At 42.7% G+C, this 12,022-nt stretch overlaps 1 protein-coding gene across 1 annotated transcript; it reads left to right on the top strand.

The window, feature by feature from the left end:
- Positions 1-3,990: 3,990 nt before the first annotated feature.
- On the top strand, positions 3,991-10,299 carry FGA (fibrinogen alpha chain). The gene is given in 7 exon segments (XM_010085028.1): positions 3,991-4,074; positions 5,855-5,983; positions 6,659-6,842; positions 7,151-7,296; positions 8,096-9,167; positions 9,548-9,997; positions 10,000-10,299. Coding segments are annotated over 7 exon segments (2,277 nt in total). The 5' UTR covers positions 3,991-4,023; the 3' UTR covers positions 10,245-10,299.
- Positions 10,300-12,022: the final 1,723 nt, after the last annotated feature.

The raw sequence follows: 12,022 nt of genomic DNA, 5'->3' as shown, positions 1-12,022 counted from the left end.
TGGATCTGAGTCTTCATATCATAACAAGCTGCTGTCCCTCTGTCATTTTTACTGAGGGTGTTTTGACTTAATTCAAGTTTTACCTTTAAAGCAAAGTGTAAGAGGAAGGCAGGTTTCTTCGAGTAGGTGAGAAAAAGCCATCGTTAGCATAGGGTCATCATGGGGTTAACAACTGCTTGGGAGGAGGGACAACCAGACCACTGCACATCTTTGTTGAACCCACACAACCAGCCATGCTGCACGGCTCACCACCAGCCTTGTTGCCCAATTCCTCACCATTTTGACTAACATCTTCTTGCAGTGAGGCCTCTCCCGTGGTTCCTTGCAGCTGAGGCAGCATGCATGGAGAGGCTTGTGGGAAGGATGTGAGCTGAGGGTTGACAAGCCCAGTCTGGTCCTGATTCTGCAAACAGTTGCTTGAGTAGCAATGGGCAAGTCCCTTTGGCTTTCTGTTCTCAGTTTATCCCACCTATGACATGATTTTAAGGTTGTTATTATTTATATATGTGCAACTTGGAATTAAAAAATATTCCTTTCATCTCTGTCCCTTTGACTTCTGTATCCACACTCCTTTAGGTCAAAACTGTGATTTTCCTCTACCAGTTTAGCTTTTGGCTGCAATGATTTGTTTGATGACAATCTGCTGTAACTACACCCATTTCACTGGTGTGAGCTCACATCTTGTGGGTTGCTCACCAGAACTAAGATTGGCTTATTCTTCCAGCTGATTTCTTGATTGGTGTCCTAAGGTCTCACACATAATTTTGAAACTCTTTGGAGAGGACTATCTGCTTGAGCAGTCAGGAGTGTTGGAGCTATTGAGCCCAAGAAGCCTGATCTTTCACAGAAGTCCCATACCAGAGCTTATGAGGGTCTCTACAGGACCCCAGCCCACAGTGATATTCTGTGGGCTCTGAAAGGAGACTGTCAAGATTCATGCCCTTTAGAGATCCTTTCTACTGTTTCCAACCCTCTGACTATCTGAAAAGATGTCCTGTTTCTCTCCTGGAGAGAGAATAATGGTCTCAGTATTACTTTTTTTTTTTTTTTTTTTTTTTTTTTGGCAAGTAAATACATTGCAGTTTGAGTCAATGCACTTTTTTTTTGAATACTAGCAGGTCATGTTTCTCTTTTCTAAATCAGCTGGCTACAGAGAGTTTGGCTGTCTTTCATACCTTGTGCTTGCAGTCCCTCTTCCAAAGACCACTGCAGCACAGAGCGGACAAATTGGGAACAATTGGGACAAACTTTTGCATGATGACTCCAAAACAACAACAAAGAACCAAAACCAAACAACCAAACCAAAACAAAACAAAAAAGAAGAAAAAGTGGAAGATGAAGGGATAGTGGTAGAATGAGGCAAATAAGGTGGTCAGGCTGGAGGACCTGCTGGGTCCCTCAGTCCCTGGGACATTGCATGGGGAAAATGTGGGAGCAGATGCTAGGAAAGAATTCAAAAGAGTTAAGTAGTCTGAGGAGCACATGAAGAGAGAGTGGAGCTGAGAGCTGGGGCTGAAAGAGAATGGAGTCTTAGCCTAGGTATCCAGAGGAGGGACAGGAATGAGCAGGTAAGAGGAGGAGAAGGCACCACTTGGAAACTGGTGGGGGGGACTGGTGTTAGGACAGGAGACAGGGGCAGCGCTGTGCAAACAAGAGCTGGCTCACATCTAGGGCACACAAACCAGGACTGAATCCCAGACACCCCGACTATTTTTGTGGCAACCTGCCAAGACCAGGGCAGCTGAAGTAGTCAACTGCACTTCTGTCCTTTGATCAAAGTTAAATCCAAAGTTTATCTATCTCTTGGCCTTTAGCCCTTCAAACAAACACAGGGAGAAGTGACTGGATGATTGCAACAGGAAAGCAAAGGTACAGGCTGAAGGTCAGGCCCAGATTCAGCCCTCAACTGGAAAGCATGAGGAGCTCCTCCTTCACCCCAGCTTCACCCAGCAACCCCCTTTGCACGAAGCAGGAAACCCCTCTTAGTTTACCTAATGCTTATGATCATCAATCGGCTTATTCCAGTCTCTCTAGCCTTGGTGGCCGAGTTTTACTTGGACCAGAGCTTAAGTTTTCTGTGTTTGAAGGTCACCAGAGAGCTGTGCTCTCCATCAGGGTCAGAGGAGGCCTGGCTCATGCTGCTGTGTCCAGCGTTTCGTGGGAGCCGGTACCTGGGACACCACCCAGCAAATTGTCACATCCTCTGTTATCATGGTTGAAAAGGCAGAAATTCTTCTGCTTGATCTGCTCTGACCACTCCTGATTTTTAAGGCCTATTGAATTACAAAAATAATGCCCAGAGATTACTGAAGGCCACAAAATCAAGCTCTTACAAATTAGAAAAAGCCAGAACTAAGGTGGCATGTCACATCACATCTGAATTGTGAAAGATGCTTTAGTCGTTGTATAGGTTGTGATGCATGTAGTAAGACCAGGTGAGGCACTGTTGTCTCTTACAACTGATACCCTGCAGAATTAGGTGCTGTTCCTGCTCTCACCACCCAGTTTCTGTGGGACCTGGCAGTGGTATCTGCATGTATGGTGTGCTCTGAAGACTCAGGCTATCAAAACAGATCCCAAAAATTAATAACTACTTTTAGACTTCACCTTCTCAACTGGCTTCTGCAGCTGTGAAAAGCAGAAAGTTGTGTGCAGGGAATGTTTGCAAAGCACTGGGGTAGTGTTCTGGTAAGTTTAAGAGGGTTTTCCTAGGTAAGAGAAACATGAAGTGCAAGGCCAGAAGTGGAGTCCTGTCCAACCACAGTGAATTTTACATGGAGAGGGTTCAAGCCTCCTGAAGGCAGAAAACAAGAGGAAAAGCAGAGGAAAGGATGATAAGAGAAAACCTGAGAGGCTGCTGGAATGGATCCAAAGACACAATCAGCTATTTTGAATTAAATATGCTGCACAATACCAGATGCAACCTTAAACATGTCCCTCTAAAGCAAATATGATAAGACATTGCAGCCTATAGATGATGGAGAGTTTTGTGATGTTATGTGGTTTTAGACAGCCAAGAGAGGGTTTTGTTCTTTCAACTGATGAGGCCCTCATTTGCTCAAGTAAAGGTGTCTTGCTCATTGCTGTTCACTGTGGTGGCAACTCTTGAGATGGGCAGCATCTCTTAAGTGTCTGACAGCCATGTACAGCATTTCTTAGTAAGGTTTCTTATAGAACACACAGCAGCAGCATCGTCATCAATTGCCACACACAACCCGTATCCATTATACAAACATTTAAGGAGATATGACTCCTTAGGAAGATTTAATTATGCTTAACATTTGTTCTGGGACTTTTTGAAGTACCACTCTACTGTGCTCTTCATAAATATGTGTTCATTTCAAACAAATCCTGCTTGATAAAAAAAATATGATTTGTGTAAGAGAGAGCATAATGTTAAACACATCATGCATTATACAAACACCAGTAAGGTCCAGCTGTAAAAATGTACTGAAACTGAGCTCTGCAGTCCTCAGGAATTAATTTTGTTTGATGGCCACATATCAGTCTTTCTTAGCCTAGTACTTGCTTTGGAAAGGCCATTGGATTTCACAGCAGCGGAACACAGTCCCACAGAAAGGGCAAACCAATTACTTCCTTTTCCAGATATCAGCTCTTTGATCATGCGAGCTAAATGACCATCGCATGCAGTGTGTGTCTTCCAGCAGGTAAGTATTACTGGATCATGTTAGGTCCTGTATACATCTTTGTTAGGTCCTGTATACATCTTTGTTGAACATCCAGTTACGAGAAACTAAGCTTTAGGCAGATTTTTTTTTCCTGGAATACATGGTGTTTCCTGCATATTGGTGTTGTACAAACTTATCTGGAGCAAATAACATCAGAAACTTGTGCAAGAGGCCTTAGGTAATCTCCCACGGGGGGGTGCATTTGGCATGTTCTGTCTCCAAACAGAAGGGAGCATAATGATTAATCTTGGCTTTGCATTAAGGTTTAAATTGCACCAAACAACCGGGGAAGAGCATCCTTTCAGTCAGAGTTCTGTTCGTACTTCTCCTGAAGATGATATCAACGAGGATCCTCTGTGTGTTGCTGTGCCTCAACTTAGCCGGGGTATGAGCTTGCTTACTTGATTCTTTTCGTATCTTTGTGTTTTGAAGAGTGACCATTTATTTAATGTTCATTTATTAGATATATACATTTTGGCTGGCACCCAGCTAATGGAATTAAATGCATGCACATATGCACAAGCTGCCTGCGGCCGCTTCACTGTTGCACTTTCGTCAGTAGTTCTTAAGTAGCCAACTCTCTAGTTTTGCTTAATTCAATTTTGCTGAATCTGCCTGGCTTCAGGAGCAGCAAAACAGGTATGTTAACATGAATTCATGGATTCATAGATGATGCTGTAAGTCTTAAACCTAGTTGACTGGATGTTAGTGGCTCCAGCCAATCAGGAATTTTCATCCTTATTGGGGTGAATTCTGCTCTCCTTTGGATGGTACTTCAGCAGGGCTTTTCATCTATAAATGACACACAGTACCTTTATTATAAAATACACATTACAGACCAAGGATTCATGTGGCAGCAATATCTAGTTAAACTAGAGCTAAGAATCAATTTTTAGGTAATGAAAGAGACAGACTTGATTTTCGACTATGCTAATATAACCTCGCTGCTTTTGCATTGACGTCTTGGGCCATAATCTTCTGTCAGATTATTTATGTTTCTCTTTGTGACTGTTTTTTTGAAGAATGTGCATGTTTTAACCAATGATAGAAATTACAGGAAGCAGATGTGACAAAACAGACACAGTCTTATTGGAACTGTCAATGCTGAAATGGCCCAGACCACTGAAAAGTAAAGTTTTTATTTGTTTCTTCTAAGAGGCACTTGGGCCGGATCCTCAGGATGAATCAAACCCACTGATTTTAATAATGATATTCCACGTCCCCAGGGCTGAGGTTCTGGCCCTGGAGGCTAGAATTAGGGAAAGTTTCTCTGCCTCAGAATTAATCACTAGTCTTTTCAAGCATTAATTATGCTGCTTGAAAAGAACACAATGTGTGCAGTGGAGCCCAGTCAGACCTAATTACATCTCAAACCCTAAAACAGCAATTTCTTTTATGAAAAACAATTATTTTCCAGTCCTTTACTGAGCAATAACACAGCAGGAATCCTTACAGTGTTTTGGCTCAGAATTAGCTTGTATATATGCACTTTTCCTTCTCTGGTTTGAAGAAAATCTCAGTATATTTATTTCTCTTCTTTCCATTAGTACAGTGGTATCCATCCATCACTGACATGACTCTTCTTATTACGATGTTATTAGCTTTCTTGCTCTTTGTGCCATCAAAACAGTGCTACAAGCTTACAATTAGCAACTGTGATCAAAATCAGAAACACTGAAGGGAAAACTCTCTTCATATATATCTTTAAGCCAATTTTGTGTAGACTGAAGGTGGTAGAATAATAGCAGAAATTTAGCAATATTGCAGCAAATGGAAATAGAACATAGGATTTTTTTACGTATTTGCTTTAACTTAACTGGTTTCAATCTAATGTCAAGTTAATTTTATATTTACAGACAGAACACAAGATTTCTGTGGAATTATATTATCGTAATATATCCTGAGCATCACCAGCTCCTTAGATGACAGCATTAATTTTAAGAGCTGAAAAGCTTTATTCCAATAAAACAAACAAAATCATATCTTACAGGAAATAGGAGGAATAAAATCCTTGCACTGTTCGGTGTGATGCTTTCCAGATTGCTGCAATTTCCACACATCAGCTATGCCACTGAGTGTTTGAGGACGTCAGTGTTACATTTCTGTTCTCTTGGCAGCTGTTTAGTTAATCTCGGTTCTGCTTTCCCCCCTTTTTCTCCTGGCAGGCACAAGATGGAGAGACTACCTTTGAAAAGGAGGGTGCAGGAGTGCGTGGCCCCAGGATTGTGGAGCACATGTCCCAGACTACCTGCCAGTATGAGAAGAACTGGCCCATCTGTGCAGACGATGACTGGGTGAGCAATGAGCTCTGGGGGCAAAAGGGATGCCCATCCATAGGGTGCTCATGGACATCAGCCAGACTGCTGTGACGGGTGCTGTACAGCCAACATGCCATTGGGCTTTAGGTCTGAGGGAGGACAGGTAATGCTTCAAACCGGGGCAGCCTGGAAAGATCTCCTGCAGCAGAGAAAGAAAGAAAGAGAGAAAGAAAGAGAGAAAGAGAGAGAGAAAGAAAGAAAGAGGAGAAAGAAAGAGGGAGAAGTTTTCAGGGGTGGAGAATCAGAAGAGAAAGGAAGCCTGGAAAAAAAAGATGAAATGAAAGAAAGCTACTGCTAGAAAAAAGAAAGTAGGATTTATTTTCAGAATTTTGATATTGCCACTTTTGGAATTAGTAAGAGAAAGGCACAGGAAAGAAAACAGACCTAGAAATAATTTACACTTTACTAGTGACTTTTTAGGAAGTCCGATGACAAAAAGTTCAATGAAAGATTCATAATGATTGGATGTCTTTGTGTATAAACTGTTAATTTATCTCTCTCTTGCCTCTTGCATCTCAGCCTGTCTCTGTGCTACATTTATTTGATGAAATCTTGGCAAAGAGCATTAGTCTGTTAGAACATTAAGCTTTTCTGAGGAAAAGGTTTAGTTGTGAAGATTTTAACACAAATATTTCCCTCTTCAAATCTTAGGGTACAAAATGTCCATCAGGCTGCAGAATGCAAGGACTGATTGATGAAACAGACCAGGATTATAGTCACAGAATAGACAAAATCAAGAAGCTGCTATCAGAAAATCAAAACAACTATAAAAAATCCAATCGGATAATTGTGGAAACCATAAATGTACTAAAACCAAACCTGGACAGTGCTCAGAGTGAGTATCTTGCATCCAGTTTTATCATCCATCCCTTTTTTTTTTTTTTTTTTTTTTTTTTTTTGTGCATAAGCAATATGTAGTGAAAATATATGGTGCACTGGACCTTATTATCTAGAGCCAGAATAAATATAGTAACACAAGTCCCTTAACTGCTAGCTAGTAAAATATAATGTAATTTTTACCTGATCAATTCTATGAGAAATATGTTCTTAATTACATGTTTTAATTACATATTTTAAAATACGCTACTCTTTTAGGAAAAAAAAATCACACATGCATAGGTGACTGATGCATTTCTGTTTCAGACATTGATGAGAGCTATGGTCAAGTGTCAGGAGAACTGAGGCGGAGAATTGTGACATTAAAGCAGAGAGTTGTCACTCAAGTAAACAGAATAAAAGCTCTGCAGAGCAGCATCCAGGAACAGGTGATGGAGATGAAGCGCTTGGAGGTAAGAAGCTATGTAATTGCTGTTCTTTCCAGAGCTTGTCTTCAGAAAGAGGTTCTATCCATTATACTATACATGGTGAGCAGTGCTCCCTCTGAAAGAAAACGTGATGCAGCTCTCACAGGATCTGACTTGCTGGGGCAAATCCCCAAATGAGTTGCTTTCTGTGTAGCTTGGTTTTCTTTTATTGCTATGTGGCAACCATCGTGAGCTCAGGAGGACTCCTGGTCATTAGAGCCCGCATTTCCAGTTTGCAGCCAATTCTTCTGACAGTAATGCAAGGAAAAGTCCTGGCACAAACAGCAGTTTTGCTCAAAAGCCCATTTTGATCTCTGGGTCAGAGATCCGGTTTTTGGATTATTTGGGAAAGCGGTGGTACCCCCAGGATGGCAGGACTCACAGCAGGTCCATGACAGGCTCTGAAACAAGCCCATTGTCTTCCCCTCTCTTTGGAGGATCTGTTTCTGCCCGGGTCCCCAGGGAGGGTGCCCAGCTCTGCAACATTCCCTCCAAACCCAAGAAGACACCCCTCCCTATGCCCCAAGAATAAAGCGAGTGGAGGCTGGGAATATGCTACAACACACTGCTCCATGGAGCTCATGTGCACTGTGCTTGCACATGTCATATTTTGCACATGGAAATAAAACCAGAGATTATTTCAAAACTGAGCTTCGTAAAAGCTCAGCTGTAGGTGGGAGGTAGCAGGGCAGCTCCTAGCTTTCCCCAGTACAGTTACAGGATGCACTTGCTTGAGAAAGTCAGGAAAGCTCCCTAACTGAATTATTTTTCTCTGTTTACGTAGGTGGACATTGATATTAAGATACGAGCTTGCAAAGGAACCTGTGCTAGAAGTTTTGATTACCAGGTGGACAAAGAAAGCTATGACAACTTCCAGAAGCAGCTTACCCAAGCCAACTCCATCAACTTGCACCCAGAGCTTCAAACAACCACCCTGAGCACACTGAAAATGAGGCCACTTAAGGACTCGAATGTTCCTGAGCATTTTAAGCATAAGCCTCTGCCAGAAATGCAAGCTCTGAACATAATTAATAACATCAGGCAGGTGCAAGCAGTATTAGAAAGATCAGAAACAGACACGAACCCCTCCCGAGGTGACAGCTTGTATCACACGGCAGAATCGAGGGGGGATCGACCTTCACACACCAGCAAATTAGTTACCCCTACTCACGGGAGAGAAACCATTGGTCTGGGAGACAAAACCTCCTCCACTGTTCGTAGATGCACCAAAACTACCACCAAAAAATTTGTCACTGGCCCTGATGGCCCTAGAGAAGAAGTAGTTGAAAAACTGGTTTCTTCTGATGGCTCAGACTGCTCCTATTTACAAGGAGGAGGAAATGCTGGAGGGGAGGGCAGTATGTACCATGTTGGTGGGACAGACAGCTTCCACAAGCTAGAGAGGTTATTCCCTGAACTGGAGTCATTTTTTACCCCTGACTCTCCATCCACTAGTAGGCACTTTGATGGCACAAGCAGCATTTCAACTACCAGCCACGCAACTGGCACAGGCAGTAGCCACTTAGGTACTGGAGTCCATTCAGGGGCTTATGGAGGGAAAGGCAAATTCACAGATTTAGGAGAGGAGGAAGAAGATGACTTTGGAGGACTTCACCTTCAGCCATCTGGATTCCCATCTGGCAGTGCAAGTCACTCCAAGACTGTAGTGACCAGCGCCTCCTCTAGTTTCAACAAGGGAGGCTCCACTTTCGAAACCAAATCACTAAAGACCCGTGAAATAACTGAGCAGCTAGGTGGGTTGCAACATGATCAGAGTGCAGAGGATACCCCAGACTTTCAGGCACGCAGCTTCAGACCGTCAGGAGTGAAGCAAAGGAGAGCCAGCACTGGGAAAGGTACACAGGCATCACAGAAGTAGTTATTGAGGTAGAGGAGCCAAACCCCATCCATAACCAAACTGACACATTGGTTTTAGACACTGCAGTACCACAGTGTGATAATAAATTGCAAGCACTGTGTCTGTTTGTTGCCACCTTGGAAACAAAAAGGAAAATAGTTCATTAATACTCGGGTATTACATAGACAATTCACAATTTAAGAAGTATCTAAAGTTTTCTTTTCTAAATTGCTTTTAATGTTGCCTGTCACTATACTTAGTGTAGTCTAAGAAATGTTTAACAATTTTCCTCAGACCTATTGGTACTTGGATTCCTCTGAACCTTTTATTAAATTTTGCTGATAACTCCTGTCAAACCAGCTCAACTTTTTTTTTTAGACTGTGATGATATCCGCCAGAAACACACTTCTGGTGCCAAAAGTGGCATTTTCAAAATCAAGCCAGCGGGATCCAAAAAAGTTTTGTCAGTTTATTGCGACCAAGAGACCACTTTGGGAGGATGGCTATTGATCCAACAGAGAATGGATGGATCAGTGAATTTTAACCGGACCTGGCAAGACTACAAGAGAGGTTTCGGCAGCGTGGATGGCAGAGGGCGAGGAGAGTTCTGGCTGGGCAATGAAAACATACACTTGCTGACTCAGAATGACACTCTCCTTCGGATAGAGTTAGAGGACTGGGATGGAAATGCTGTGTATGCAGAGTATATCGTACAGGTAGGGTCTGAAGCAGAAGGGTACCCCCTTGCCGTGTCCTCCTACGAGGGGACCGCTGGGGACGCGCTGATTGCTGGCTGGCTGGAGGAGGGCACCGAATACAAGTCCCATGCTTTTTCTTCGACCGGGACCAGGACCGCTGGGAAGAGAGCTGTGCAGAGATGTACGGGGGTGGCTGGTGGTACAACAGCTGCCAGGCAGCCAACCTCAATGGCATTTACTACCTGGGGGGCCACTATGACCCCAGGTACAACATTCCTTATGAAATTGAAAATGGTGTGGTCTGGCTGCCATTTAGAGCCTCTGACTATTCCCTCAAAATTGTTAGAATGAAAATCAGGCCCATAGAAACCCTGTAGAAAGACAGGCTTTTAATATGCATGCTACAACTGCAAGTTGAAAAGTTTTTATATATATATAAGTGCATGATAATGTACCTTTACTCTATGAATTTGAAGGCAACTGGACACATCTGTGCTTAAAAAATAAACACTGATTAATTATTAACAAAACAGTTCTTTCATCTTATTTATAACTGAAAAACCTTTTCAAGGAAATGACTGATTTAAAAACCCTTTTTATATAAACTTTGTTGATGTCTTTGACTATGTCTTTGTCTATGTCTATGTCTTTGTCAGGTCACACCTTGACTGGAGATAAAAATATTTACAATTTGAATTATTTACTTTGTTTAAGAGTGTTAAAGAAGTAAAAGAATTTAGAAGTATGTTCACCACCAACTCCTGCCTCCACTAACATGAACTGTAAAAGTCTGATTGAGTCACAGTTCTGGGTTGTCTCCTCTCATTTCCATGTCAGGGGGAGCACAACAGTGGTGGGAGTCAGTTCTCAGGCAGAGCCACGGGTGGTTTGGGTTCTCTCGCTTTTGCCAGACACCTAACATGGAGTACACTTTGATAGATGATGCATGCATTTTAGGACTGACTTTTAAGGATCTCCCAGGTTTTGATTTTACAAATATGGAGGCAGACCTTCCATCCCATTGACGAATTCTAGGTAGTTTACCACGCACACCGTAGCTTCAAAATAAGACCGTTCATGATAACTCATCAAAGTACAACTCCCAAAACAGGCTATTATTTTCTAGTGACCACTAAAAGGTTACAACTAACCAGCACAAGCAAGATGAGGGGCACCTGGATGGCTATAGCATATATTTCCTTGGTTTAGAATGTTTCTTGGCACATGTGCCAAGCAAGGATACTTCTATAGATAATGGATTTAAATCAGCAACTTGCTGTCAGTGTGTGGTAAGGATTTTTGGGCGAAAAACAGGCTGCACAGAAAAACAGTTATATCAGTTACACAATTACACAAGAACATGCTGTATTTACCTTTATACCTTATGACAAAAAATTACACAAATATTTACTCTGCTTAATATTCCTGTGCTTCTATTGAGAAACAAGCATGAGCAAACTTCCTTGCCTCCAATCTCACTGGCCAGCATGTTTCATACCATTTAACAATATCATCAAGTACTGGCAGAGGAGCTCAATTTTACCCTTTTTTCAGACCTTCTCAAACACAGTCACTGTCGAACATTTTTGGAGGGTCTGCTGAAGAGCCAAGACATCTTTACAGGCACGTGTGGAGAAGTGTCTGTGCTTTTGGAAGAGGCGCTTCTGCTTTACGCCTTGTGTTTTTGTTCCCTAGCCTCAGTGGAAGCCTGCCTGTGGGGATGCTGAATATTTGTGCTCATGTAGTGAGATGCTGCCATGATGTCGCCTCCTTGTTCTCCTGGGCTCCACAGGTTAAATCAACTTGAGAGGTTTCAGATCGGAGTCCATCTATCACTAATGATCTGAGTCCCCTCCTTTGGAGACGAAGGCAGTCCCCTCTGAGAGATGGTTGATCCTGCCTACCAGGGTTGGGAAGTCTGGGGGGACTGTGGGGCAACCTCTGCTTCTGGGTACAGAGGGAGCCTAGACCACTAGCTTCAATGAAATACCCAACATCCACCTACCCTATGATTGGAGTCACTAATTGCTCTGGTCCCATAGTAGTGACTGTGTGAAAGACGTACCAGCCAGGTCTCCTAACACTGTATTTTACTCTTTGATAAAAGGATGTGGAATGGTGGAAGGGATATGTGGTGGGTTAGCCCTTGGCTCGG

This window comes from Pterocles gutturalis, unplaced genomic scaffold (genome assembly GCF_000699245.1).
Source record: "Pterocles gutturalis isolate BGI_N339 unplaced genomic scaffold, ASM69924v1 scaffold26495, whole genome shotgun sequence".
NCBI classification, from domain to species: domain Eukaryota; kingdom Metazoa; phylum Chordata; class Aves; order Pterocliformes; family Pteroclidae; genus Pterocles; species Pterocles gutturalis.
The sequence above is the reverse complement of the archived record's forward strand: the minus strand, read 5'-3'. Positions and strand labels throughout refer to the sequence as shown.